We start from the raw sequence: 26,409 nt of genomic DNA, 5'->3' as shown, positions 1-26,409 counted from the left end.
GTAATACCCAATGTGGGAAGGGTAGGGGGAGGAGAGGGAGGAAAATAATGTGATTATTGTAACCAAGGAATAATGTTCTAAATTGACTAAATAAATATATAAAAAAAATAAATGATCATCTTAATGCAAACATCAACAACATAGAAATAGGTTCTGATCTAGGACACGTAATATCCAGTGAAATTGCGAGTTGGCTGCGGGAAAGGTGGAGGAGGGAAGGGATAGAATATGATTATTGTAACCAAGGAATAATGTTCTAAATTGACTAAATAAAATTAAAAAAAAAAACCCAGCAACATAGATATTTATTAGGGTCAACTAGATGGCTCAGCTGATGAGAGCCAGGCCTACACATGGGAGATCTTGGGTTCAAATTTGGCCTCAGACACATCCTAGTTATGTGACCCTGGGCAAGTCAAAAAGTTTTAAAAAATTGTAACTATAATTATGTACATAATTATACTTTCCATTATATATTTATGTTGGTTTTTGATGTTTAATTAGATTTGAAATTTTGGTGATTCATTGACTCACTTAGTAGAGCTTTTACTTATTAAAAAGACAATGTAGTTGTAGGGCAGTTGTGAAAATTGTCTATTTTTCTTTTCTAGATAATATGCATGTGTCATTAGCTGAGGCTTTGGAGGTTCGAGGAGGACCACTGCAAGAGGAAGAAATATGGGCTGTATTAAGTCAAAGTGCCGAAAGTCTTCAGGAATTATTCAGAAAAGGTATTCTTTGTTTATCAAAGTATCAAACATAACTTAGGGGAAATTTTTTTTTTGCCTTTTGTTTTTTAGCTCCACGATCTTTTCTTCCTTTCCTATTCAGTTGGATAGGAACACTGACTTGTAACAAAATGGTTATGCAAAGCTTTTTGACAAAATAAGTGGGTTAGATAACTTGCCTTAGATACTATTTCTGTACCTTTAGTTTTCATGGTTCTACTTAAAGGAGGGGAATGAATTTAATCATTTGTTGAACATAGTTTGTTTCTCTCTCTCTCTCTCTATATATATATATGTATTTTTTATATCATTTATTTCCAAATATATGCCGTAACTTCTATTAAGTTATCTTTTCTAAAAGATTAAGCATTTCAAATTTTGAAGTATCAAAATTATAAAAAAATATCAAAGTAAAAACTAAAATTTTAAATTAAAAACTCGATTAGCAACAGTTTGGCAAAACTAACCAGTACATTTCATGTTTGACAACATACAATTAAAAAAATTTTTTTAAACCCTTATTTAGAGTCTTAGAGTCCATACTAGGTAATTATTGCTTCCAAGGCAGAAGAGCAATAAGGGCTAGGCAATAGAAGATGAATGACTTGCTCAGTATCACACATCTAGAAAGTATATGAAGCCAGATTACCTATTTATTTTAAAGTGATTATACTATGTGCAAGACACTGGGCTAAGTACTGGAGATAAAAATGAAAACAACTGGTTAGGAGATTAGAGTTCAGGTAATAATTGGATTTGGGAATGCATGATAATTTGAACTCAAGAAAGTTGTTGCAATCACTGAGAAAGAGTATAGACAAAAAAAAGAGGAGTCAGAATAAAATCATGATGGCTACTTATTTGAAGATGATCTTACAGTGGAGTCTTTCAAGAGACTGTCAAAAACAGGCTTAAAGACTAGGTTCAAATCTGGCCTCAGACACTAGATGTGTGACCCTGGGCAAGTCCCTTAACTCACATTTCCTAGTCATTACCATTCTTTTGCCTTGAAATCAATACACAGTATTGATTCTAAGATGGAAGGTAAAGGTTTAAAAAAATCATTTTTTTGTAAACTTCACTGATTAGAAAATAGGCAAAATGATCACACATCTTCTCCACTAACAGACTATTCTAGTGTTGCCATAAATATATTCCCTTGTCAGTCAGCTGAGGGCCACAGCAAAAGTTATGAAATGATTCGTTAAGATTTTCACATGTGTAGGGTCTGCTATAACAAGAGATATAAGACAATTCCAAAGGATCCATGATGAAAAAAATTTTTTTTGACTTTTTCTTTTGCAGTGTGGCTAATGGAATTACATTTGCCATGACTTCACATGTATAATCAATAGCAAACTGCTTGCCTTCTCTGGGTGGTGGGCAAGGATGGAGAAAACTAGAGTTCAAAATGTCAAAAATTAATGCTAATTTTTTTTTACATATAATAGGGAAATATCTAATGATAGAAATATATAGTGGTACTTTGATACACAAGCACCTTTAAGTCACATCATGAACTTCTGCCACCCTCCACTAGATAGCCTGCTAAATGTTTGGTTTCACAAGTTACAGCAGGCTGTCTTGTTTAGTTTAGTGCTTATCTGGCTGTGAGAGTATCTGTATTGAATTGCTTTTGTTTTCTTTATTTCTGGCTTCATTATCAGTTTTTTGGGTTTAGAGAGCTGAGGCTGTGGTCTCTCAAGGTTTAGGGTCCTCTGTCTAGGTGTGGCAGTCAGTTGAATAAGTGTTGAGAGACTGTATGCTCAATCCTGTGTTTAGGCATCACACAGGGTTTGCATTTATTTTATAGGTCCAGTGAGTACATACTTTTCTGGCACACAATTTCATTCTCAACATATGTGTTTCCATAGAACCTAACAACAAACGTTAAGCCTAAGGAGATAGTCAATTCAACATTGTTGCTATAACAGAAATAGATGAATGACATAAACAGGATGATCTGGAGGTTAGTTCCCCCTGACCTATGGGATGACCAGCTAGTAGAATCATTGTTGTTTTTGATCAGCTTTCACAATCAATCACAATTACTTAGGAGATGAGTAATAAAACATTTTGTAGCTAGGTACAGGGTTAGAGGGTAACAAAGTAGACCAGAATTGGAATTTCCTCAATTTCCAAGTTGCATTTTTCTTGTGTTTCATTCAAGCACCTGGCAAAGTTGCTTGGTTATGGTAAACATAACAAACCAGCAAAGTGTGTCTGTAACTTGTGTTTCAGAGGAATGATGGATTGAGGCTTGCGTGTTTGGCTAACATTTGGTATGGGGCCTCTGAATGTACCTCTGCTAAGAGAAAGAAAGGAAGGGTAATGGGTAGTGATCTTTGGGTTTTAATTCTGTGAATGTAATCTTTTTGGGATACTATTCCAAGGGGGTTAAAGTGGGACATGTATGTATTTGCTCTCATAACAATTACATTAGTAAGGGAAGTTAGAGAAAGAAGTCATATAGAGAAAGTTCCATGGGTGTCATATTTTCTGGGGGCTGCTTTGCAGTCTCCATTTCCCCAACTGTGACTCTGTCACACAGATGGGGGGGGTATGATGGCTTCCCACATGTGGGCAAATTTATTAACTTTTAACCATGGGTCTTGATAATGGAGTAATTGAAGGAGTTAGAGTAGCAGCATATGGAGGTTTTGCAGGAAGTTAGTGGGGAGGAGTCTGAGGTAGATGAGGTAATCGGGAAATATTGAGGTTTCAGAAAAATTAAAGCTTATTGAAAAGACACATCCATAAAAAGTTGCAACAAGTTGTGTGTTGGAGCTTTGTAATGATGCTTATTTCACACATTATCAAAACGTTCTGAAAGAGAGGAAGAAATAAACTTCCATGGAAAGGTTTTTGTTGAAATGGCCTCTAAGTGAAATCGAGGCAAGTGTGGCAAAACAGCCAAAATTCAATGAAGAACAGTATGATAAGTAAAGTAAAAAAATAACAATTAAGTTTAGCAATAAAGTTACATACATAATGTGTAAGGTCAATTTTGCATTTAAATGTAGTGATGTCTGTGTAAAGAGTAGGTTATGTTAAGCTAGTGCATGAAATGAAAACTTTTCTCTGCCAGCATCTTTGCTTGACCTTGAAGGTAAATAATTCCATAAGCAAGTTTATTTCTTTACATTCTTATTATCTAGAAATATATCTATTTGTTATTTTTAAACTACATTTTCTTGTTTAAAATCTTATAAAAGAAATTTTTTTTGGGGGGGAGCTAGAATGGATTAATTGCATTTCCATTAATTTAAATGGAGAAATTTGATTTGGCATAAGAGCAAATTGAGTTACAAGCTTGGCCCTGGAACAAATTAAACTCAAGGTGTGTAAAGGTACCACAGTGTTTATAAAGAATCACAAAAAAGGAAAAGAACATCAAACAATTCTAAAACATGCTATTGAAAATAACACTTTTTTTTACATCTTTGTAATGTGATCAATGTAATATGGAAGAACCTCAGAGTTGTTTAATTTGCATTACTCAAATTATTAGTAATATGGGACATTTGGCATAGATTGATTTTCATTATCTTAATCAGAGTAGCTAAGTCTTTCATAGTTAATCATCCTTAAACTATTGCAATTACTGTGTACAATGTTCTGCTGATTCTGCTCAGCTCTCATTGCATTAGTTCATGTAACCCTTCCCAGGTTTTTCTGATACTATCCCTTTCAGCACTTCTTATAGTTCAAAAGTATTCCATCATAATCTTATATCATTACTCATTCAGACATTCTGCAATTGATAGGCATTCTCCCCCTTTCCTTCTTTAAATGTTGCTTTCACTTCCTACTGACTCAGACCCCTCAAAAGGACTTTCCCCTGGTAGCAAATAACTACAACCAAGTCAAAACATAGACAATATCTGAAAAAGTATGTCTCAATATTTGTGTATAGTCTACCACTTTTGAAGTGAGTTGGGAAGCATACTTCATTGTTGGTACTCCTGGCATACTTATTGATTTGATTTTTGTTTCAATGTGACAAGTCCTCAAAGAGATGGGAATAACAGATCATCCAAGGGAACCTGTAAATGAATTAAGAAGCAAGACTTAGAACTGAATAGGAAACAACTGATTGTTTTAAGATTGGGAAAGGAATAGAACAAATGCTGTATTTTTTTATATAACTTACATGAAGAGTATATCATGTAAAATGTCAGGCAGGATGAATCCAAAACTAGAATTAAGGCGGTTGGGAGAAACTTCAATAATCTCATGTGTGGATGATACCACTGTGAGAACAGAAAGTAAGGAAGAGTTAAGAAACCTCTTGCTAAGGGTAAAAGGGGAGAGTATAAAAACTGGCTTGAAGCTCATCATGGAAAAAAAACCCTAAAGATCTTGACAACTGGTCTCATCACCTCTTTGTAAATAGTGGGAGAAGAAATGGAAGCAGTGTCAGATTTCACATTCTTGGGCTCAAAGATTACTGCAGATGGTGACTACAACCACAAAATTAAAAGACACTTGTTTCTTGGAAGGAAAGTTATAGTGAATTTGAGAGCACATTAAGAAGCAGAGCCATCACCTTATTAATAAAGATCCATATGGTGAAAGCTATGGTTTTTCTAGTAGCAATATGTCTATGAGAGCTGAATTTTAAAGATAGTTGAATACTGTTGTTGGGCTCAAGAAATCTTTTGAGAGTCAGCAGTGAGATCAAATCAGTCGTTTTAAAAACTGATTAGAACTATTCATTGGATGGACAACTACTGAAGCTGAAGCTTAAATACTACAGGTTTTAAATTAATGTGCAATACTTCAAGTATTATTTTTATAAAGTTTATTATTTGATAAAATAGAACCATGTGACCAAGTTTTTCTACCTGCTCAAAAATTCCTGTCCACCAAAGCCATCACAGGAAGGAAAAAGCATGCAAGGCCAGGCTACACCAAATTTATATCCTGTCTGTGTCATCAGGAAGTGAGTAGGGTGCTCAGAATTATCATTTTGCTGGGGATCGTAGTTTTTAGGGAACTCAATGGAAAGACCCTTTAGTTGGGAAAGATTGAAGGCAAAAGGAAAAGGGGCTGGCAAGAGAATGAGATAAATAGTATCATGGAAGCAATGAACATGAGGTTGGACAGACCAGGAGATAGTAAAGCATTATAAGGGCTTTGTGTGCCTTGGTCCAAAGGACCATGAACAGTCGAACATGACAGAATGACTGAAAAACAACAAAAAAGAATTTTAGACCATTGGTTTCTACTCATCTTTTCTCCCAGTCTTCTTAAAACTGATAGATGTGAGGTCTGAAAACTGATATATCTGAGGTCTTATCTCAGAGTGGTTTTAATTTGCATTTCTCTTATCAATAGCAATTTAGAGCATTTTTTTCCATATGACTATATACAGTCTTTATGCCTCCCTCTGAAAACTTCCTCTTCACATCCTTTGACCACTTATCCATTAAGAAATTACTTGTATTTGTGACAATTCAACTCAATTCTATGTATAGTGAGAAATGAGGCCTTTATAAAAGATAATTACTGTGAATTTTTTTCACTTATGATTAACATGTATTTCCCTCCATTCTATTCCCTATGTGGGGTTCCAGATATATACAAATCATGAAAATATTAAAGATGAATTCAGTAGCTGACTCTTATGAGCAATGTACTCATGTATCAGACTTTATGAATATATTTCTAATATTTCACATAATTGATTTCTGGATCATTGAGATGAATTGGGACTCATATCTTGTGATATTCTGTGTCCTCCCCATACCTGTAGTCTAAAGATCAAATGAACCTCTGGGCTGGGTGCTGGCTACTACATTGTCTTAGCCTCCATCTTTCATTTTGTGGTCGTTTACCAAGCTGATGTTAAATTCTCATGTCACTTTAACTATCTCCCTTTCCCCATTCCTTGAAACCTCAGTAAAACTGAATTCATTTGTAGTTCACTATCATACCATTAGAGGAGCAATGGACAGACTGGAAGTTATTCTGAAGAACCCTGAGTTTTTGTTATTTTCTTTACCCTCTCTTTGTCTTCCCTATCTTAATCTTTAAACCCATCAAGCCATATTTCCCTCAGTCCCAGAGTCCCCAGCTTCTCTTTCAGGTGGTCAACCCAGGTAAGAATATTTTGTAACTTCTGGTCAGCTACACCTATCCTGTTTCCTTGCACTGCGCCCCCTCGCCCCTTCATTTATCCTTTTCTCATTCTCCTTTCTCCCTGGGCCTCCTCGAAGATATTTTGCTTCTGACTTTCCCTTTCCCAGTCCATCCTCTCTTCTGTCATCCCATCCCTATTCTCTTCCCTTCTACTTCCTTCTCATCTGAGTGTGTGTTATTTTCAATGAGAGTAAGGTTCAAGTGTTGCCCACTACTACTCCCCCATCTTCCCCTCCATTGAATAAGCTTTTATTTCTCTTTTATGTGAGATAATTTAACCCATTCTACCTTTCCCTTCCTCCTCCCAATGTATCCATCTTTCTCACCCCTCATTTTTATTTTTATTAAAAAAATTTTTTTACTGTCTTAGAATCAATAATATGTATTGGTTCCAAGGCAGAAGAGAGTGGTATAGGATAGGCAATGGGGTTAAATGACTTTCCCAGCATCACACAGCTAAGAAGTCTCAATCCACTGAGCCACCTAACTGCCCCCCAATTTTTTTAAAAGTATCATCCCATCATAGTCAATTCATACCCATGTCCTCTGTCCATGTATATGCTTAGCCATCACCCTAATACTGATAAAACTGTTTGTTTTTTTTCCCCATGGAAGAATGTCAATAGTTTATAGTGATGGGAGATGGGACTTTCATGGCAACTGACTGGATATGTGGATAAGGAAGAGTGAGGACTATAGGATATCTCTGAAATCATGAACCAGGATAACAGGAAATATGATTAATTCATCAACAGAAATAGAAAAGTTTGGAGGATAAGTCTAGAGATATGTAAAGTGTTTTGCCCAACTTAAATTGTTGAATAAATGAACTAGGATTGGGAATTTAACTGTGGAGGGAGACTAAGGCTAGATATACAAATCTAGTTATCTACAAACCATGAGAGTTGATGAGATCAGCAAAGGCTAGTGGGAGGGGGAGGTGCAGGTAGTGTAAGAAGTTTGCCTAATGTAATAGATACTGTAGCTAGCTTAAAGAATTTCATTGTTACCTGCTCTCTAGGAAATGCAGACCCACAATAATATATTGTTTAATGTTCTTTTTGGATTTTCTTGTAGCAAAGGGAATGGAAAGGGAGATTAGAAGAGACTAAACCCTGCCCACCCCCTACCCCCACCAACCTTGCAACTCTTTAACAGGAGCCTAGAGGCTTATTATATCAGAGGAATATATGTGTGTGCACATCTGAAGAGTTCAGTGAGAAGGGACCTAAGATGAGTGGTAAAAAACCCCACAAAATTCAGATGTTTTTTTACTTTGAAAATTCTATTGAAAATGCTGTTATTCCCTCCCTGATGCCAGCTGCTATGGTCAATTGGTTTATGAGAGATTAGTTACCAGAGAAATAATCAAAGGTCATCAAATTGTCTCTGTTCCCAAAACTCCACCTTCCTGCTTGCTGGCCTTTCCTCTAAGAATCAGTTTTTCTGAAGCACATTGTTTGCATTGTCAGCATTGTTTGCAAACAAAATAAGGGTTTTGTTTTAAGCTACAGTCTGGAATTTCTTCAAGAATCTGGCAGTTAACACAGCAAAATAAAAACTACTAGATTCCTCACTGATCTGAAACCCTTATAGAATTCCAGTGGTTTCAAAGTATTGTTTGGACATGTTTAGATGCTGAGATTATTATTTTTTTTGATGGAATAAAAGAAGATTTAAATAATGTTTTACTGATTGGTAGGAAAAATTTTATAACTGAACAAGTAGGGGGCAACTAAATGGCTCAGTGGATTGAGAGCCAGGCTCACAAACTGGAGGTCTTGGGTTTAAATCTGGCCTTAGACACTTCCTAGCTGTGTGACCCTGGGCAAGTCACTTAATCCTGATTAATCCATACCACTCTTCTGCCTTGGAACCCATACTCAGTAATGATCCTAAGAGGAAAGGTAAGGATTAAAAAAAGAAGAAGAATTGAACAAGTAAAAAACTTGAAAACAAATTGGAAATGGAGCCAAAATTAAGCAAGAAAAATATGTGGTGCTTATATCTCACACCAAATTATACTTTAATTATAGTTTACATTATAAAGATAAGATTTTTAACATAATCAGAAACCTCAGCAAAAAACCCCAGCATACCACAGTTGTCTTGTAACTATTTAAGCTAGAAATTTCTTTAAAATTTCTAAATTTCTTTCTAAATAAAATTTCTAAAAAATTAAAATTTCTTTAAAAAAACTTTAATACTTAATATCCATTTTTTTTATATTGCTTATATGTTGTTGTGAGTTATTTTGTTGTGTCTACAGATTGATTTTTTAGTCAATCAATAAGCAATTTATAAGGCACTTAGATGTGCTAAGAACTCAGATGTTCTGGGGGCAGCTGGGTAGCTCAGTGGATTGAGAGCCAGGCCTAGAGATGGGAGGTCCTAGGTTCAAATCTGGCCTCAGGCACTTCCTAGCTGTGTGACCCTGGGCAAGTCACTTGACCCCCATTGCCTAGCCCTTAACACTCTTCTGCCTTGGAGCCAATACACAGTATTGATTCCAAGATGGAAGGTAAGGGTTTAAAAAAAAAAAAAAGAACCCAGATGTGTGTGTTTGAGAGAGACAGAGGCAGAGAGAGAGCAAGCATTCAACAAAACTGATTAATTAGATTGTACCTGACTACTTTTAGTTATGCTTCTCCTTCAGGTTAGTTTTGGAAATATGCTTGCAGAGTGGATGGATATTCACAAAGAATCTTTTAGATTCTAGTTTTAGTATCCTTGGAACCTTGAATTTTCTTTAAAGTTCTGCAAGTTTAGTATCTTTATAGAAAATACAAAAATAAAATGCTATTGTGAGGTTTTTTGGATAACAGGTATCAAATTTCCCTGAAGGTCGAAATACTGGTGATGAAATGTGGCTCTGACATTAGGTAACTTTTCATTGGGCCCTAGGCTTTGGGGAGTGGGGGAAGGGATAGAAGAAAGGGCTAAGCACAGAATTGGAAAGAAAATTACATTTCTTAAATTATTTCTTTTAATTACCGTAGGAGAAATTTTTTTAAACAATGAAGTCAGACATTAAAGGAAATACAGTGACACTTTTCATTTCTTCCCCCTCCATTCTCCCTGGGTTTACTCTTAAATTCATAGTTTTGTTCCCTTTAACCCAGGGGGTTTCCCTGGGGGCCTGTGGAACAGTATCTATTGAGATCAACCTGACCCTGGCAGGCCCTAGTCACATTGCAACTCAGTGACTTTGGCTGGAATTTTCCAGGTCAGCTCACAGAGGCAGTTGTGATGTAATAAAGGCCGCACTGGACTTGCAGTGAATGACTGGCTGAGATCCCTTCCAGTTTAGCATCCTGTGAAAGAACTGCAGAAGCCATCTAGTCTAACCCTATTTTATAGATGAGGAAACTGAGGCTCAGGGAGGTTGTGATTTTTCCAAGCTCATCCACACTTTGAAAACTGATGCCATATCCAGTTGTTTTTCTTTACAGTGAGGTCATCATTAAACATATTGTTCTTCTTTTCTTCATGTCACTGCCATCATTTGTCTTCCCCAGAGGCTCTGAAACCACCTCTTTTGTCATTTCATATGATTCAGTAATGTTCTGTCACGTGCATATACATTAATTTCTTCAGCTATTGACAGGCATCCAATTTATTTATGGTTCTGTACTACAACAAAAAAAAATGGCTATAAATGTGTATACACATATGGATCCTTTTACTTCTCTCTCATAATTAAGTTCTTTCCGTGTGCTGGGCTTTACTGAGCTCTGGGGATACAAGTACAAAGAAAGGCAAAAACAGTCCTTGTCCTCAAGGAGCTCAAATTTTAATGAGGAAGACCGGAGGAATTACTGAATGAATGAATAAACCACAGTAAATGAATGTAATTTTAGACAATAAAGTCTTGCTTCTTATCTCTTTTTCAGAGTCACATTGTAATTGCTTGTTATAATTATGTAGTATTTAAATTATTTTTAATGTTCCTATCATTTACATTATTTTAGTCATTATGTTATTATTTTCTTGGCTCTTTCATCTCTGCTCCAATTCACCCTTTCTCCAAACTTCCCTACATTAACACACCAATATGTGGTGTACTATCAGAAAAAGTTAACCATTTGGGGGCAAATTTCCTTATGTATAAAATGAGGGATTGATCTTGAAGGTTCCTTAGATGTTCTTCCTGTCTGATATGCTTTCCCTCCTCATCCCCGCCTCTTGGCACCTCTCATTACATCTGGACTTAATTAAAGTGCCCTGCTCTTTAGAAGACCTTTCTGACACTATATACTTACTCCCCTCAACCCATCTGAAATTACTTTGCATTCTATGTTCTTATCAATTTATAAGTTATCCTCCCAATAGAATGTTAAGTAAACACATTAAGGTAATGTCATCTTTTTCCTTTATATTTCCAGCACCTGGCATATAATAGGTGCTTAAGGACAAAAAATTTGAACAAAGGTTTTTTTTTTTTTAATTTATAGTATTTTTAAATTTTATTTTTCATTCCAAATTGATAAGCCACCCCCCCTCCAAACACACAAAGGCATTTGTATAGGAAAAAATGACACATAAAATCACAAATCTCTTAGGTACTACTTTCTTTTTTAAAAATTGATAATAAGGGGGGAGCTGGGTGGTTCAGTGGATTGAGAGCCAGGCCTAGAGACGGAGGTCCTAGATTCAAATCTGGCCTCAGACACTGTGCAGCTGTGTGACCCTGGGCAAGTCACATGACCCCCATTCCCTAGCCCTTACCACTCTTCTGCCTTGTATTGATTCCAAGATGGAAGGTAAGGGTTTAAAAATATTTGATAATAAAACCATCATTATTTTCAAAGCTCATTTGCTTTTCATCATTTTTTTCCTAAACTACTTCCATTCGTTTTAAAAAGTGCCTCAATTACTTTCTTTTCTTCCTCATCCCCCCCCCCCCCCCTCCACCTTCCCCTGCCATGGAAGTGATATGATGATGATGGTAGAATTGAAACCTAATAGAGCAGCTAGTTGCAAACAAAAAGCTGACTGGAATTCTGAGGCCTCTATAAAGGGAAGTTTTGGGAGGAGTTTTTGTCTACTCTTCCATTCAGGGTAGCCAACAAGTAATTCCACTGGGTTTTACTTGTGTCCTTGATTAAGACCTATTTCCATGTTGTTGATGTATGGTAATTGCTTAGAGTCTACATCCCCAATCATATCCCCTTGACCCATGTGATAAATCATATGTTTTTCTCAGGCATTTCTACTCCCACAGTTCTTTCTCTGGTTGTGGATAGCGTTCTTTTTCATAAGTCCCTCAGAATTGTCCTGGGTCATTGCATTGCTGCTCATAGAAAAGTCTATTACATTCAATTGTACCACAGTGTATCAGTCTCCGGGTACAATGGTCTCCTGGTTCTGCTCCTTTCACTCTGCATCAATTCCTGGAGGTCGTTCCAGTTGACATGGAATTGCTCCAGTTCATTATCCCTTTCAGCACAATAGTATGGATGGAGATAATTTTTCATTACTTTGACTTCTTTTTATTGTTATTTGTCTGACCTGTGATTCCCCTATGCAGGAAACTCTGAAAGCAAGTCTGTCTCTGCTTAGCTACTTAGAGAGTTGCTCTGGGTACTAACTGGTTAAGTGACTTGCCTAGGGACATACTGCTTGTGGCAGGATTTGAACCAAAGTCTTCCTGATTATGAAGTAGAATCTCTGGATCAGATACCTTGATTTACATGTAGGCTAAAAGGAGAGTGTTCATTTTACTTTAGTTAATAGAAGAATTGAACTGTTTTGTATGGAGATATTACATGATAGGTATGCCTGGCATCTGACCAGGAGAGATCCCTGTTCAGGATGAATTAGTGATCGTGGCATTGCCCCTTCCCCCTCCTCCTCCCCACTGGCCTTTATCTCTATCCAGAACTAAACAAGATGAGTGTAACAGACTTTCCATTAACCCTTCAAAACCACTATTTAGATCATTTGGCAATCACTGAAACCTATTAATAATCTTTGGAAAGGTGAAAAATTAAAGTTACATTTATGACCCAAGACACTTCTCAAAGGAAAACATTACAATCTGAAGATTTTATTTTAATTTACCCAGGAATGTCAGCCATTTGGCCTCTGTATACAGTCATGAAAATGACAAAAATAAATTCATTTTGGGGAGTAGAAAGTTGTTGCCATAAGTACCTAAATTTTTTCATTTTATCTAGAAAAAGAATTGATAGTCCCTAAAAGAATCCATTCCCATTCCAGTCTGTAGTTGATGAAAAAAATTATACCCTAAACACTGAGAAATTTTGATTATAGTGAATCATAAAGGAACTAAATTCCATCAACTCTAGAGCCTGACATCTTGTTGTGATGACCATTTTCAGTGACATTTTACAATAACTAACATTTATCTAGTATCTGCTGTGTGTCAGGCACATTATTGCTGAGTGCTTTGAAATTTTTACCTTATTTAATTTTTACAGTAATTTTGGGAGTAGCTGCTATTATCTTCATTTTGGAAACTGGAGTCTACCAAAGTTGCCCAGGATCACAAAGCTAGGAAGTATCTGAGGCTGAATTTGCACTGCAGTCTTCCTGATTTGAGGTCTGACACTCTATTCACTGTATCACCTACTTGTCATCCTTACAACTCACAAGAAAAACCTCCCTAATGAGGTAATTAGGTGGCTCAATTGATAGAGAGCCAGACCTAGAAAAAAAAGGTCCTGGGTTCAAATCCAACCTCAGATACTCTAGCTGTGTGGCCTTGGGCAAGTTAATTCAGATGCCTAGCCATTACCTCCCTTCAGCTTTGGGACCAATATCTAATATTGATTCTAAGGCAGAAGGGAAGGTTTTTTTGTTTGTTTTGTAAAAGAAAGAAAAGCCCCCACCCCCAATCTTACCTTTTATGGTGGGTTATGAGGTAAATGTCTTTTGTTTCCTAGCTTTGAGGTTTTTTATGCCTCCAAGGCTTTCAGAAATTAAGGCAATTTTAAATATGTGGTACTCATTTTAGGGTGGAGGTGTGTGAGCCTTTCCTCCAGTGGTGTGATCAGTACTTAGGATTGATTTATTCTTTATTCTGCCCTCACTACTTTGTATATAGGCAGCAGGGAAGAAATGCTTAATAATACCACCATCTTGCATCAAAAATGATCAAAGAAATACAAATAAAGCCCTGCTAATTGAGATGTCTATTTTAATTGTTCCTTTTCCTCTCTTCCCCTGTGTCTAACTAGTAAACACAACAGATCCTACTGCCCTTGGCTTCATCATTTCTCCATGGTCTCTATTGCTGTTGCCATCTGGCAATGTGTCATTTACAGATGAGAGTGTTTCCCACCAAGACCTTCGAGCCTTCACAGCACCTGAGATTCTTCAGAACCAATCACTCAACTCTTTCTCAGATGTTGAAAAGGTAACTAATTTTTTTATTTAAAGACGGGAAGAGAAATAGTGACTTTCTCACTTTCCTCCTTCACTATCCAAATCCATTCTGTTTTGCACTTGTAAAACTCAGATTTAAAGTTGTCATTTCTTGAGGAGGAACAGCTAAAATTTAAGGTAAACCAAAAACACTTTTTTTTGAGACACTTTAATGTGCTCTAATGAAGCAAATTTCTTTCTTATTCATTTATTTATTCATTCATTCATTCATTTATTTATCTATTTATCTATTCATCTATTTATTTATTTATTCATTCATTCATTTATTTATTTATTTATTTATTTTTTGTTTTATTTTATTTTTTACTTTTAAACATTTTTTATTTGTTCATTTTCAAACATTATTCCTTGGAAATATAAGATCATTTTCTTTTCATCGCCCCCTCCTGCCACCCCTCCTATAGCTGATGCGCGATTCCACTGAGTATCACATGTGTCCTTGATTCAAACCCATTTCCATGTTGTTGGTATTTGTATTAGGGTGCTCATTTAGAGTCTCTCATTTAGAGTCTCAGTCATGTCCCCTCAACCCATGTATTCAAGCAGTTGTTTTTCCTTGGTGTTTTTACTCCCACAATTTGTTCTCTGCTTGTGGATAGTGTTTTTTTCTCTTAGATCCCTGCAGATTGTTCAGGACGTTGCATTGACACTAATGGAGAAGTCCATTACATTTGATTGTACCACAGTGTATCAGTCTCTGTGTACAATGTTTTCCTGGTTCTGCTCCTTTCGCTCTGCATCACTTCCTGGAGATGGCTCCAGTCTCCGTGGAATTCCTCCACTTTATTATTCCTTTTAGCACAATAGTATTCCACCAACATATAGCACAATTTGTTCAGCCATTCCCCAATTGAAGGGCAGCCCATCATTTTCCAATTTTTGGCCACCACAAAGAACGCAGCTATAAATATTCTTGTACAAGTCTTTTTCCTTATTATCTCTTTTGGGTACAAACCCAGCAGTGCTATGGCTGAATCAAAGGGTAGACAGTGTTTTAGTGCCCTTTGGGCATAGTTCCAAATTGCCCTCCAGAATGGTTGGATCAATTCACAACTCCACCAACAATGAATTAATGTCCCAACTTTGCCACATCCCCTCCAGCATCCATTACTTTCCTTTGCTGTCATGTTGGCCAATCTGCTAGGTGTGAGGTGATACCTCAGAGTTGTTTTGATTTGCATCTCTCTGATTATAAGAGATTTAGAACACTTCTTCATGTGCTTATTGACAGTTTTGATTTCTTTGGCTGAAAACTGCCTGTTCATGTCCCTTGCCCATTTATCAATTGGAGAATGGCTTGATTTTTTGTACAATTGATTTAGCTCTTTGTAAATTTGAGTAATTGGACCTTTGTCAGAGGTTTTTGTTATGAAAATTGTTTCCCAATTTGTTGCTTCCCTTCTCATTTTGTTTGCAGTGGTTTTGTTTGTACAAAACCTTTTTAATTTGATGTAATCAAAATTGTTTATTTTACATTTTGTGCCTCTATGTCTTGTTTGGTTTTAAAGTCTTTACCTTCCCACAGGTCTGACATGTATACTATTCTGTGTTCATCTGATTTACTTATAGTTTCCTTCTTTATGTTCAAGTCATTCACCCATTCTGAGTTTATCTTGGTGTAGGGTGTGAGGTGTTGATCCAAACCACATCTCTCCCACACTGTCTTCCAGTTTTCCCAGCAGTTTTTGTCAAATAGTGGGTTTTTGTCCCTGAAGCTGGGGTCTTTGGGTTTGTCATATACTGTCTTGCTGAGGTCACTTACCCCAAGTTTATTCCACTGGTCCTCCTTTCTGTCTCTTAGCCAGTACCAAATTGTTTTGTTGACCACTGCTTTATAATAGAGTTTGAGATCTGGGACTGCAAGGTCACCTTCCTTTGTATTTTTTTTTTCATGATTTCCCTGGATATCCTTGATCCTTTGTTCTTCCAAATGAACGTTGTTATGGTTTTTTCTAAATCAATTAAAAAAATTGGAAGTTCAATGGGTATAGCACCAAATAGATAAATAAGTTTGGGTAGGATGGTCATTTTTATTATATTGGCTCATCCTACCCATGAGCAGTTGTTTTTCCAATTGCTCGAGTCTAGTTTTAGTTGTGTGGTGCAAATTTCTTTACAATAAAAATCCTTTATGTCACCTAATTTCCTTCATTAGCTTGGTATTGAAATATTTGCATGCCATGTAGGGATTTTTTCTTTTAATGTTTTTGTCCCCATGACTGAAAAATTTTTGTGCTGGACAACCAAGTAACTAGTTTCTGAACAGTTCAAGTAGCCTAATTGAGTCCACTTGCAATAGACATTTAAAAAATATTATGCTATTGATAAGTTTTGGTTTTATGTCACTTTTACTTCTTTTTTTTTAAACCCTTACCTTCCATCTCAGAATCAATACTGGGTACTGATTCCAAGGCAGAAGAGTAGTAAGGGCTAGGCAATGGGGGTTGTGTCTTGTCCAGAGTCACACAGTTAGACGGAGACCAGATTTGAATCTAGGACCTCATAATCTCTAGGCCTGTCTCTCAATCTACTGAGCCACCCAGCTTCCCCTCACCTTCACTTCTGAAGTATAACTCTCTCACTGTAAACTATTCCTTGCAACAAAGATTTTTAAAGAATGAGGAAAAAGCAAAACTGAACTGAGGACTGATCACACCTAACAGTATAAATGATATTCCATTATATTCTTTTTTTTTTTATGGAAAGAAGCAAGGGATGAGAATTTCTAAAGATTTGGGGCCAAATTTGGTTGTTATAATCATATAGAATTGGGTTTCCCCTTTAAAAAAAAGATTTTTATAGTCATTGTGAATATTGCATTATTGGTCTAGCCCTGCATCAATTAAATCTTCCAGTTTTCTGAATTCTTCCTATTTTTTCTTATAGCACAGAAGTATTCTAAATGGATATTTTTTTCATGAGTATAACTGTGAAAAATATGACAGACCCATATTTTCCTAAATTATATCAAATCAGTCAGTTTAAACTTTTTTTTTAAACCCTTACCTTCCATCTTGGAGTCAATGCTGTGTATTGGCTCCAAGGCAGAAGAGTGGTAAGGGCTAAGCAATGGGGGTCAAGTGACTTGCCCAGGGTCACACAGCTGGGAAGTGTCTGAGGCCAGACAGTTTAAACTTTTTAAGTCACCTGGATTGCTTTTAAATGACTAGGATTGACTTATATTCATATATTTCTTTCCTGGAGGAGTGGTTTTGTGATCAGTAAATTTCACATTTTCTTTCTTTTGAAATCGTCATGCCCTTTATACATTTTCTCCTAAGAGAATATTCTATTCATTCCAAAAACATTTGTGTCTACTGACTAGTAGTAGGCTGTGGTAATTAGATAAACGGTTTTCTTTATGTTATGAGATCTTCAGAGTTGCCAAGTGATAAAAGCCCAATTTTCCTACACATCTCTTTTTTTTAACTCAACTGTCAGCTTTGTGCTCATACTTGGCAACCAGTTAAACAGGAATAGTGTCCTACATCAGCAGTTTCAGTTTTTTTTGCCCTGTTGTGAATATACATGCCTTTAACCAAATGTTTTTTGAAATGTTATGCAAGTTCTTATCATTTGACCTGAATTATAGGGTAAAGTGATTATTGAGTATAGGCAAAGCTGTCAAATAGAAAGAAAAGGGGATTTTCTCACCAATTTTATACACTAGGCCTTCTGGACCAAAGTAATCTCTTAGAGCTTTGTTTTAAAATTCATTTTTATTTCTTTAAAGAATTCAAAATATTTTGAAACGCATTGTTTCTATGCCAGGAAATTATGGTTACTGATATTTGTAAGTTGGCAAGGAGAATTTTCAGAAAGGCAGAATTTAATACCGAATTTCAGTTAAATTGAAGATAAATAATTTAAAGTTTTTAAATTCAATTTTATTTAGTTTCAGTTCTGAATTTTCTTTCTTCCCTTTCCCTCCATATGTAGAAGACAAGAGAAAAAGAATACTTTGCAAATATATTAAGACATGTAAAGCAAATCCCCATATTAGCCAAATCAAGAAAGAAAAGAACATATGTTTCTGTTTGCACTGATTCTATAACTGTATCTGGCATGTTTCATTATGAATCCTCTGCAATTGTAATAAATCATTGTGTGGACCTTTTACTAAAAATTTCAGATGAGTTTAGCTTTATAGTATTGTTATTATGGTATAAATTGTTCTCTTGGTCCTGCTCACTTTTATTTTGCATCAGTTCACTTGGGTTTTCCCAGATTTTCTCTTAAGTTATTACTCCTTTTGTTTTTCTTTTTTTTTTTTTTGAGTCAATACTGTGTATTAGCTCCAAGGCAGAAGTGTGGTAAAGGCTAGGCAATTGGAGTTAAGTGACCTGTCCAGGGTCACACAGCTGGGAAGTGTCTGAGGCCAGATTTGAACCTAGGACTTTCCGTCTCTAGGCCTGACTCTCAATCCACTGAGCCACCCAGTTGCCCCGTATTACTCCCTTTGTGATTTCTTACTGCCCAGTAGTATTCCAGCACATTCATATACCATAACTTATTCAGGATCTCTGTTTCAGTTATTTTACCACCACAAAAAAAGCTGCTATAAATATTTTTTTACACACATGAGGCCTTTCCCTCTTTCTCTGATCTCTTTGGAGTATCAACCTAGTATTGATATTGCTAAGTTAAAGACTTTGCACAATTTAATAACTTGGAAATTGCTTTCCAGAATAACTGGAACTATTTTACAGCTCCACCCGTAATTCATTAATATACCTCTTTTTTTCACAGCCCTCCTTTTGTCAACCAAACTAATAAGAGAAGGAATTTTGGGGTCAGCTAAGTGGCTCAGTGGATAGAATGCCAGGCCTGAAGACAGGACATCCTGGATTCAAATCTGGCCTCAGACACATCTTAGCTGTGTGGACCTAGGCAAGTTATTTAACCACCCCAATTGCCTAGCTCTTATTGCTCCTCTGCCTTGGAATGAATATTTAGTGTCATTTTTAAGACAGAAGTTAAGAGTCTTTTTTAAAAAGATAAGCAAGTTAAAAAATAGAGTACTAAAAAATAGTTCATTTCATCACTTATAAATAATGCTCAATTGGCTAACTCTTTTCTCCTCTAGCACAGAAGGAAAGAGAATAAAAACAAATCTATATTGAAGACTACCTTCTTCCTCTCTTTAAAAAACAACTTTCTCCCTTTTTTATATAAATGGATACTTGGTTATGCAGAAGACAGCATAGACATATTCCAATTTTATAATCATTATGGGACAAAAGATGAAAAATAATAATAGTTCCTATCCTCTAGGATATTACCCCATAATACAAATGTTTTCTTCAAAGTTCAAAGTAGTTTTCTATAATAGTGTAGTTGAGTTAGTAGAATTCTTTTTAAATTTAATTCAATTTTTATTGTCATGCAAAACACTTTTATATTGGTTTCATTGTTGTAAGAGCAAAGACATACATAATCAACCCCCCCCCCCCAACCATAAATGCACTAATGTGAAAAAAACGATTCCAACAGTTTTTTCTTCAGAGGTAGATAGCATTCCCTATTATTCAGGATTCTCCCAGATCATTTGCAGTAGAATTCTTAATAATCCAGATGAACAAATCCATTTTCCTTTGAGGATTTCATAATTTAGGAACTTTGGGAGTGGAGATTTTTTCTGATGTAGCTATTGGTTCTTTGAGGAGGCAGTTGTTTTGAAGATTCCAGCATGTAGGAGGCAGCTGGGTGGCTCAGTGAATTGAGAGCCAGGCCTAGACATGGAAGGTCCTGGGTTCAAATATGCCCTTAGACATTTTCTAGCTGTGTGACCCTGGGCAAGTCACTTAACCCCCATTGCCTGGTCTTTACCACTCACCTGCCTTGGAACCAACACACAGTATTGATTCTAAGAAGGACGGTAAGAGTAAAAAGAAAATTAAAAGATTCCTGCACATGTTAGAATGACACATACTAATGACTTTATTAAAGGTAATGCAGATTACTGTCTGGTCACCCAAATGAGATAAGTGAAAGGGATTCATTCATGCTTTCTATACCACCAAGTATGGCATTCCAGTGGCTTAATTTCTTCTAATATATTTCTGTATACATTGATTCTTCGAAATTACCATGTCTGTATATTTTCCCTGAATATGAATCCATGGTATGACCTGATCAGGGTAGAGACACTGTGGTCATCATTGGCACGCCTCTAGTACCTTCTGTAAGGGAATGGAAATGTTCATGACTTCGTTATTGGATGGTTTTTCAGGTGGTATAGTAAACATAATGAGAAATGAAGACCAACAAGAAAAAGAAGGAAGGGAGGATAATTTTTGTATCAAATAAGCGTAGTTAAGTAAAGCAAATACAATCATTGGCCATATCCAAAATGTGCAGCTCACTGGAGCTTAAGTCCATTAAACTTCAGTTAGGAGATTGGGAACATGCTTTCTTCTCAGGCTGCTCCAGGAATGTTTGGCCATTGCATAGATCAGAGTTCTTTTGTCTTTCAGATAAGGTTTCGCTTCATTTTATTTTTACACTGTTGAGGTTATTGTATACATTATTTTCCTAGGTTTTGCTCTTACCATCAGTTATTATAAGATTATTGAAAATACAGCTCTCCCTTATGGACTAATTTATTTCAGAGGGGGCAAGAGTAAGGAGGAAGAGGAATACAAAAAACCATTTTTTCCCATTACTGTATTTTTTTGTTTTAATGATTTCTATTTAGCCAATGACTTATTTTTACCATATCCTTGCTATCTTTAAAACTGGAAGTCAGAAGCTGCAATTTAATGTGTTCAAGGGAGAGAAAATTAGCTTGCTTTTCAATGCAATCTAGTTAGCTAGTGACTATGTCAGCAACATCCTTGCCACCTATGCAATAAAAAGTTAGACATTAGGGGCAGCTAGGTGATTTAGTGGATTGAGAGTCAAGGCTAGAGACGGGAGGTTCTAGGTTCAAATCTGGCCTCAGACATTTCTTAATTGTACCCTGGCCAAAGTCACTTAACCCCCATTGCCTAGCCCTTACTGTTCTTCTGCCTTGGAACCAATACTTAGTATCAATTCTAAAACATAAGGTAAGGTCTTAAAAAAAGAAAGTGGAGAAGTTTAATTTAGTGTTTATTCAGGGTAAACAAAATTAGCTTGATGGACTATCAAGATGTTAATTGACAAGGTGAATTCAATGTATGATTCTTTTATTCTAATACAAATGGAAGTCATTATTTTCCTTGATAAAAGATTGTGGAATTTTAAAAATTAGATAACAACATTTACCAAGAAACATGGTACAAAATACTTTTCAGTGTCTTATCTTGAACTTTGTAGTCATTTCCATTAAAGCTACTGAATGTCAAAAGATATATGGTGGCTTATAGAAATGTGTCTTGAAAATTTTCTCTGGGCTAAATTTTTGCAAGAAAAATTGGAGTTATGCATTATAAGAAACCAAGTGATTTGTCTGATTAAATTTTATGTAAACATTGTTACTCAGGTTTTACCAAAGTTCTCTGCCCATAACATAAATTTAATTTTTAAACTAAGTTTTAAAATTAAGTTGAGATTTTTGTGGCATAGCATGTAATACTTAAAGAGTTAATTGAAGACAAGGACTGTCTTTTTAATATTTTTATATCCATCACCATTAACTTTCTTAATTAAAAAAGAAGGAAACCAAATTTCCAATTAAAAATTTAAGGAAATTGTTAGAAACTAATTTGCCCATTTATATGCTAGCAAAACAGATAACTTACATAATATGGATGAGAGAGAGAGAGAGAGAGAGAGAGAGAGAGAGAGAGAGAGAGAGAGAGAGAGCCTCCACATCCAGCCTCCTTCAGAGCAAGCTTCTCAGAGCACCACCTCTCAGAGCAAAACCTCTCCAACCACCCCCAGTCCTCAGACCCCGCTATCTTTAAGGAAACCATCCAAGTTCCCTCCCCTCAGTTCTCACATCTACCAATCACTGTCCATGTCTTCCCTGTGCCAATGGTGGCTCTAGCTTAACCCAGGACCTCCCAGAGATCTGCCCCTTTGCACATGTCTGTTAAAGGTCATATTCTCAAATAATTAAATTTTGATCTATGCTGCAGCCCTTCCTAAATCCTGTTAGGACTGAGTAGGGTAGAGATTGTAAGTTCCAAGACCTGGTTCTGTCATTCCAAGTATCTCTATTGTATCAATTCTAAAATCAATCATGACTCAAAGAACTTCCTGTTCTATGCTTAAGCATAGGTCAAAACCCTTTCCATTGTTCAGCAAAAGGGTTCTGTCCTAAAGTAATCTTAAGTAGGGAGGAGAAGGACCCTCCCATGCCAAGGGGGTTCACATTCCAATAGACTATCAGTAGGAAATTTTTCAAGTATGAAATTTCCCAATGGTGAAATTTCCAACATTTATAAGTCTAAGAAATTTTAAGGTTTACAGTATATAAATCCTGATCAGATTGCTTACCATCTGCAGGGAGGAAAGGGAAGGAAGAGAGAGAGAATTTAAAACTTAAACCTTTTTAAAATGTTGGAAATTGGTTTTACATGTTATTGAGAAAAAATTTTTAATTAAAATTTAAAATAGATGTATAAATATACATATATTTGTATATATTAAAATAAAATGAAGGGGTCCTCAAATAACTATTATTTCTTTTTTTTTTTAAATTATCTCCATAACAAATTGTAGTTTATGATGGTGGTAAGATACTATTGTGCTATAAGGAATGATGAGCTACTTGTTTTCTATATGAACTGGGAAGACCTCCATGAACTGATGTGGAGTAAAATGAGCAAAACCAAGAGAACATTGTACATTGTAACTGAAACACTGTGGGATGATCAAATGTGCTTGACTTTGCTAGTAATAGTGATGCAATGATCCAGGACAATTCTAAGGGACATGTGAGAAAGAATGTTATCCACATCAAGAGAAAACTGTAGGATTAGAAACACAGAAGAAAAACATATTATTTAGCACTTATTTATATGGGTATAGGATTTGGAGCTTTGATTTTAAGATTTCTCTGTTCTAAAAATAAATAATATGGAAGTAGATATTGAGTGATAATACATGTAAAACCCAGTGAAATTACTTGTCAGCTCTGGGAATAGGGAGGCAAGAGAGGAGGGAGAAAATGCAAATTGTGTAACTATGGAAAAATACTTTAAAATAAATAAATTTTTAAAAATTATCTTCAGTACCCTGATTCAAGAAGATACTCTTTCTTGAAAATAAATATCTTAATATTTATTTGTTCTATGAATTCACTTGGATAATAGCATGTAAATTAGGATGTAAAACAAATAACTGTTTTTGAACTGCATTAACATTTTTGAAAATGTTTTTATTTCTTGTTAGAGAATTTTTTTGCAATATCGTGTTTTGAATGAATCTCAAATATTCTTATTGAAAAGGGAAAATGATTATCTCAAATTTTTAAGATGTTCTTGGGGAAAAAGTTAAAAGAAACAATCTTTTTTGGTCAACGTTAGCTATCTTTCTATTTAATAAAGATTTAAATATGTATCATAAACTTAAATTTCAGTCTGCTGTAATATTGTTAACCTATAACTTATACCATTATAATGGTGCCATGACTAAGGATTTGCATTTTGTTTCCAGATACATATTTATTCTCTTGGAATGACATTGTACTGGGGAGCTGACCATGCAGTACCTCAAACTCAGGTAAGTCAGATTTTTCATTTTTTATCATTTTAGTTTTCATATCTTAAAAAAATTCTTCCACATTTTAAACTCTTTTCAGAAACATCATAGCCATATAAATTAGAATCTCTACAAATGTGTATTTAAGGTATTCATTTGGGGGCCTCAAGTAGAGTAAAAGGCAAGGTAATAGTTTGATTTATTCTGGAAAATGCAGTAGTATTCCTCCATAAAAACTGAAAAACTGGTAGATTGTTTTTTCTTGTTGTCACTCCAGTGTAATGGCTGATGATTGGAATTATACAAGTTTTTGTTACAATGTTGAGAAAGGAGTGCGTTAGTCATTGTATTTATTTCCCAACACCCAGCACAATGACTAGCATTAAGGGGATTTTTAAATAAATGCTTCTTGATTGATTACATTTTGAGTGACAATCCCTGTAATTCAATTAAAATGATAACTATGCTAAAATTTTATGATCATTTATTTAGTTAAGTATGCCTTTTCATGCTGACTATATCCCTATCTTGTTATTGTGCAATGTGGAACCTAGATATAAAAGCAAAATTGCACAGTGACTTTTTTTTGTTGTAAGGTATATGTAAGATTTTTTAAGTTTAAAGTTTTACTTCATAGAATCATTGAAAGATTCTTTCTCATTTCAGTTTGAGATGTGTGTGTGTATTTTACCTGATTCTTAAGAGATAAAAGAAAGTTAAATTATCAAGTAAAATATTTCTCAGAAGTATACTACATGCAGAATTGTAGGTTATTGTACATACACAAATGCATAAATTGATGGGGAAAAGTAATTTATGGTATTTATATTTTAATATGAATAGCATCACATAATAGGAGTAATAGCTATAGTTATATTATTTGAATACTGATCAATTCCCTCCAGTATTTGTAAAGTGTTATTTCCTGAAGCCAGTTTTTGTTGTTATTGCAGTCATTTAATTGTGTTCCAACTTTTTGTGGCCCCATTTGAGACTTTCTTGGCAAACATACTAGAGTAGTTTACCATTTCCTTCTCCACCTGAATTAACAGATACAGAAATTGGAGCAAATAGGGTTAAGTGGCTTGCCCATAGTTACCAAGTTAATAAGTGTATGAAGGTATATTTGAACCCAAGAAGAGCAGTCTTTCTGACTCTAGGCCCAGCACACTATCTACCATGCCACCTAGGGAAAAGCATAATACTTATTCAGATGGAGGTATCAGCTAAGCCTGGAGATGAAATGTACTGGATACTACAGTTGCCATTGAGGAGTAAGCAAAATGAAAAAAGGAATAGCATAGAAACAGATCTTCTCTGATGCCACAAAGACATATAAGGAAATACAAAATAAATGTAAAAAAAATACTAAAAGATTCAAAGTAATTAAATACAAGTTTTTTTGGGGGAAGGAGAGTAGTGTTGCTTTAGCTGTTTCTTGAGGGAAGAGACAGAAATCCAAACAAAGGTGGGGAAGGAGTACATCCTAATATGGGGAATGGCCAAAAGGCACAGATATGACAGATATAGTGCTTTGTGTATGAGATCAGCTATCAGGATTGCAGAATTTAGGAACTGATAAATGCCAGATAAGATTGGGAAGATTGTTTGGGAGTAAATTTGAGAAACTCTTTAAAGGCTGACAGAGGAGTTTTAATTTGATTCTAGAGGCACTAGGAAACCATTGGAGTTGGTTTGATAAAAGAATTTCATGGTCAGACCTGCGTTTATGGAAGATCACTTGGGTAGTCTTATGGAGAGTGGAATGAAATGAGAAGGGACCTGAGTTAGAGGTGTAATAATCTAGGGAAGAAACGATGACCTGAACTAAGGTGATAATTGTGAGTGGAGAAATGGGGTCAGATATAAGAGAAATGTCATAGATATCAAAAAGGCAAAATTTTGCAACTTAAGTGGATATGTGCATAAGGGAAATTAAAGTATGAGGATAACACCAAATTGGGAACCTTTTTAGTTTTTTTAGCTGGAAGAATTTTTTTTTCCAAAAAAATTTGTTTTCCAAAGAAATTTTAAAAAGAGACATGAAATTTTGGACATAGCTGCTGGAAGAATTTTTTCCCTTTTAAACACATTATAATATATTACTTAGTTATAATAAATCCTATGTATTTTATTATTATGTTACATGTTAAATGCATAAAAATAATAGTAAATGGTAGCTCAAAAATAGGAAAGTTTGGACAGAAGTAGGTTTAGGGGGAAAAAGAATTCTCTTTTGGGTATGTTGAATTTGAAATGTTTTCAGGACATTCTGTTTGAAATGTTTAGTAAGTACCTGGCAATATGGCTTTGAGCCCAGGAGAGGTCCTGGGACTAGATATACATCTGGGAGTCATCTGCTTAAAGCTAACCTGTGGGAACAGAAGAGGACTGTATGTTGGAATGTAAGAGATTATATATGGAAGGAGAAGAATAGAGGACCTCAGGCATATCCTTGGGGAACACCCACATTTAGGATGGGATGTAATCTGTATAA

At 35.5% G+C, this 26,409-nt stretch overlaps 1 protein-coding gene across 14 annotated transcripts in view; it reads left to right on the top strand.

Moving 5' to 3' along the window:
* The window catches only part of PTPN13 (protein tyrosine phosphatase non-receptor type 13), a 243,455-nt gene that overhangs the window by 30,280 nt on the left and 186,766 nt on the right, over positions 1-26,409 (top strand). For all 14 annotated transcript variants that reach the window (XM_056803189.1, XM_056803186.1, XM_056803185.1 and 11 more), the window contains exons 2-4: positions 612-731; positions 14,075-14,253; positions 23,868-23,933. In XM_056803189.1, the coding sequence (XP_056659167.1) occupies positions 617-731; positions 14,075-14,253; positions 23,868-23,933 (360 nt within the window). In that variant the 5' untranslated portion in view covers positions 612-616. The remainder of the gene's footprint in view (positions 1-611; positions 732-14,074; positions 14,254-23,867; positions 23,934-26,409) is intronic.

The sequence above is a fragment of the Monodelphis domestica genome, chromosome 6 (genome assembly GCF_027887165.1).
Source record: "Monodelphis domestica isolate mMonDom1 chromosome 6, mMonDom1.pri, whole genome shotgun sequence".
In the NCBI taxonomy this organism is placed as follows: Eukaryota; Metazoa; Chordata; class Mammalia; order Didelphimorphia; family Didelphidae; genus Monodelphis; species Monodelphis domestica.
Note: the sequence above shows the minus strand (reverse complement) of the source record. Positions and strands in the feature narration are given on the sequence as shown.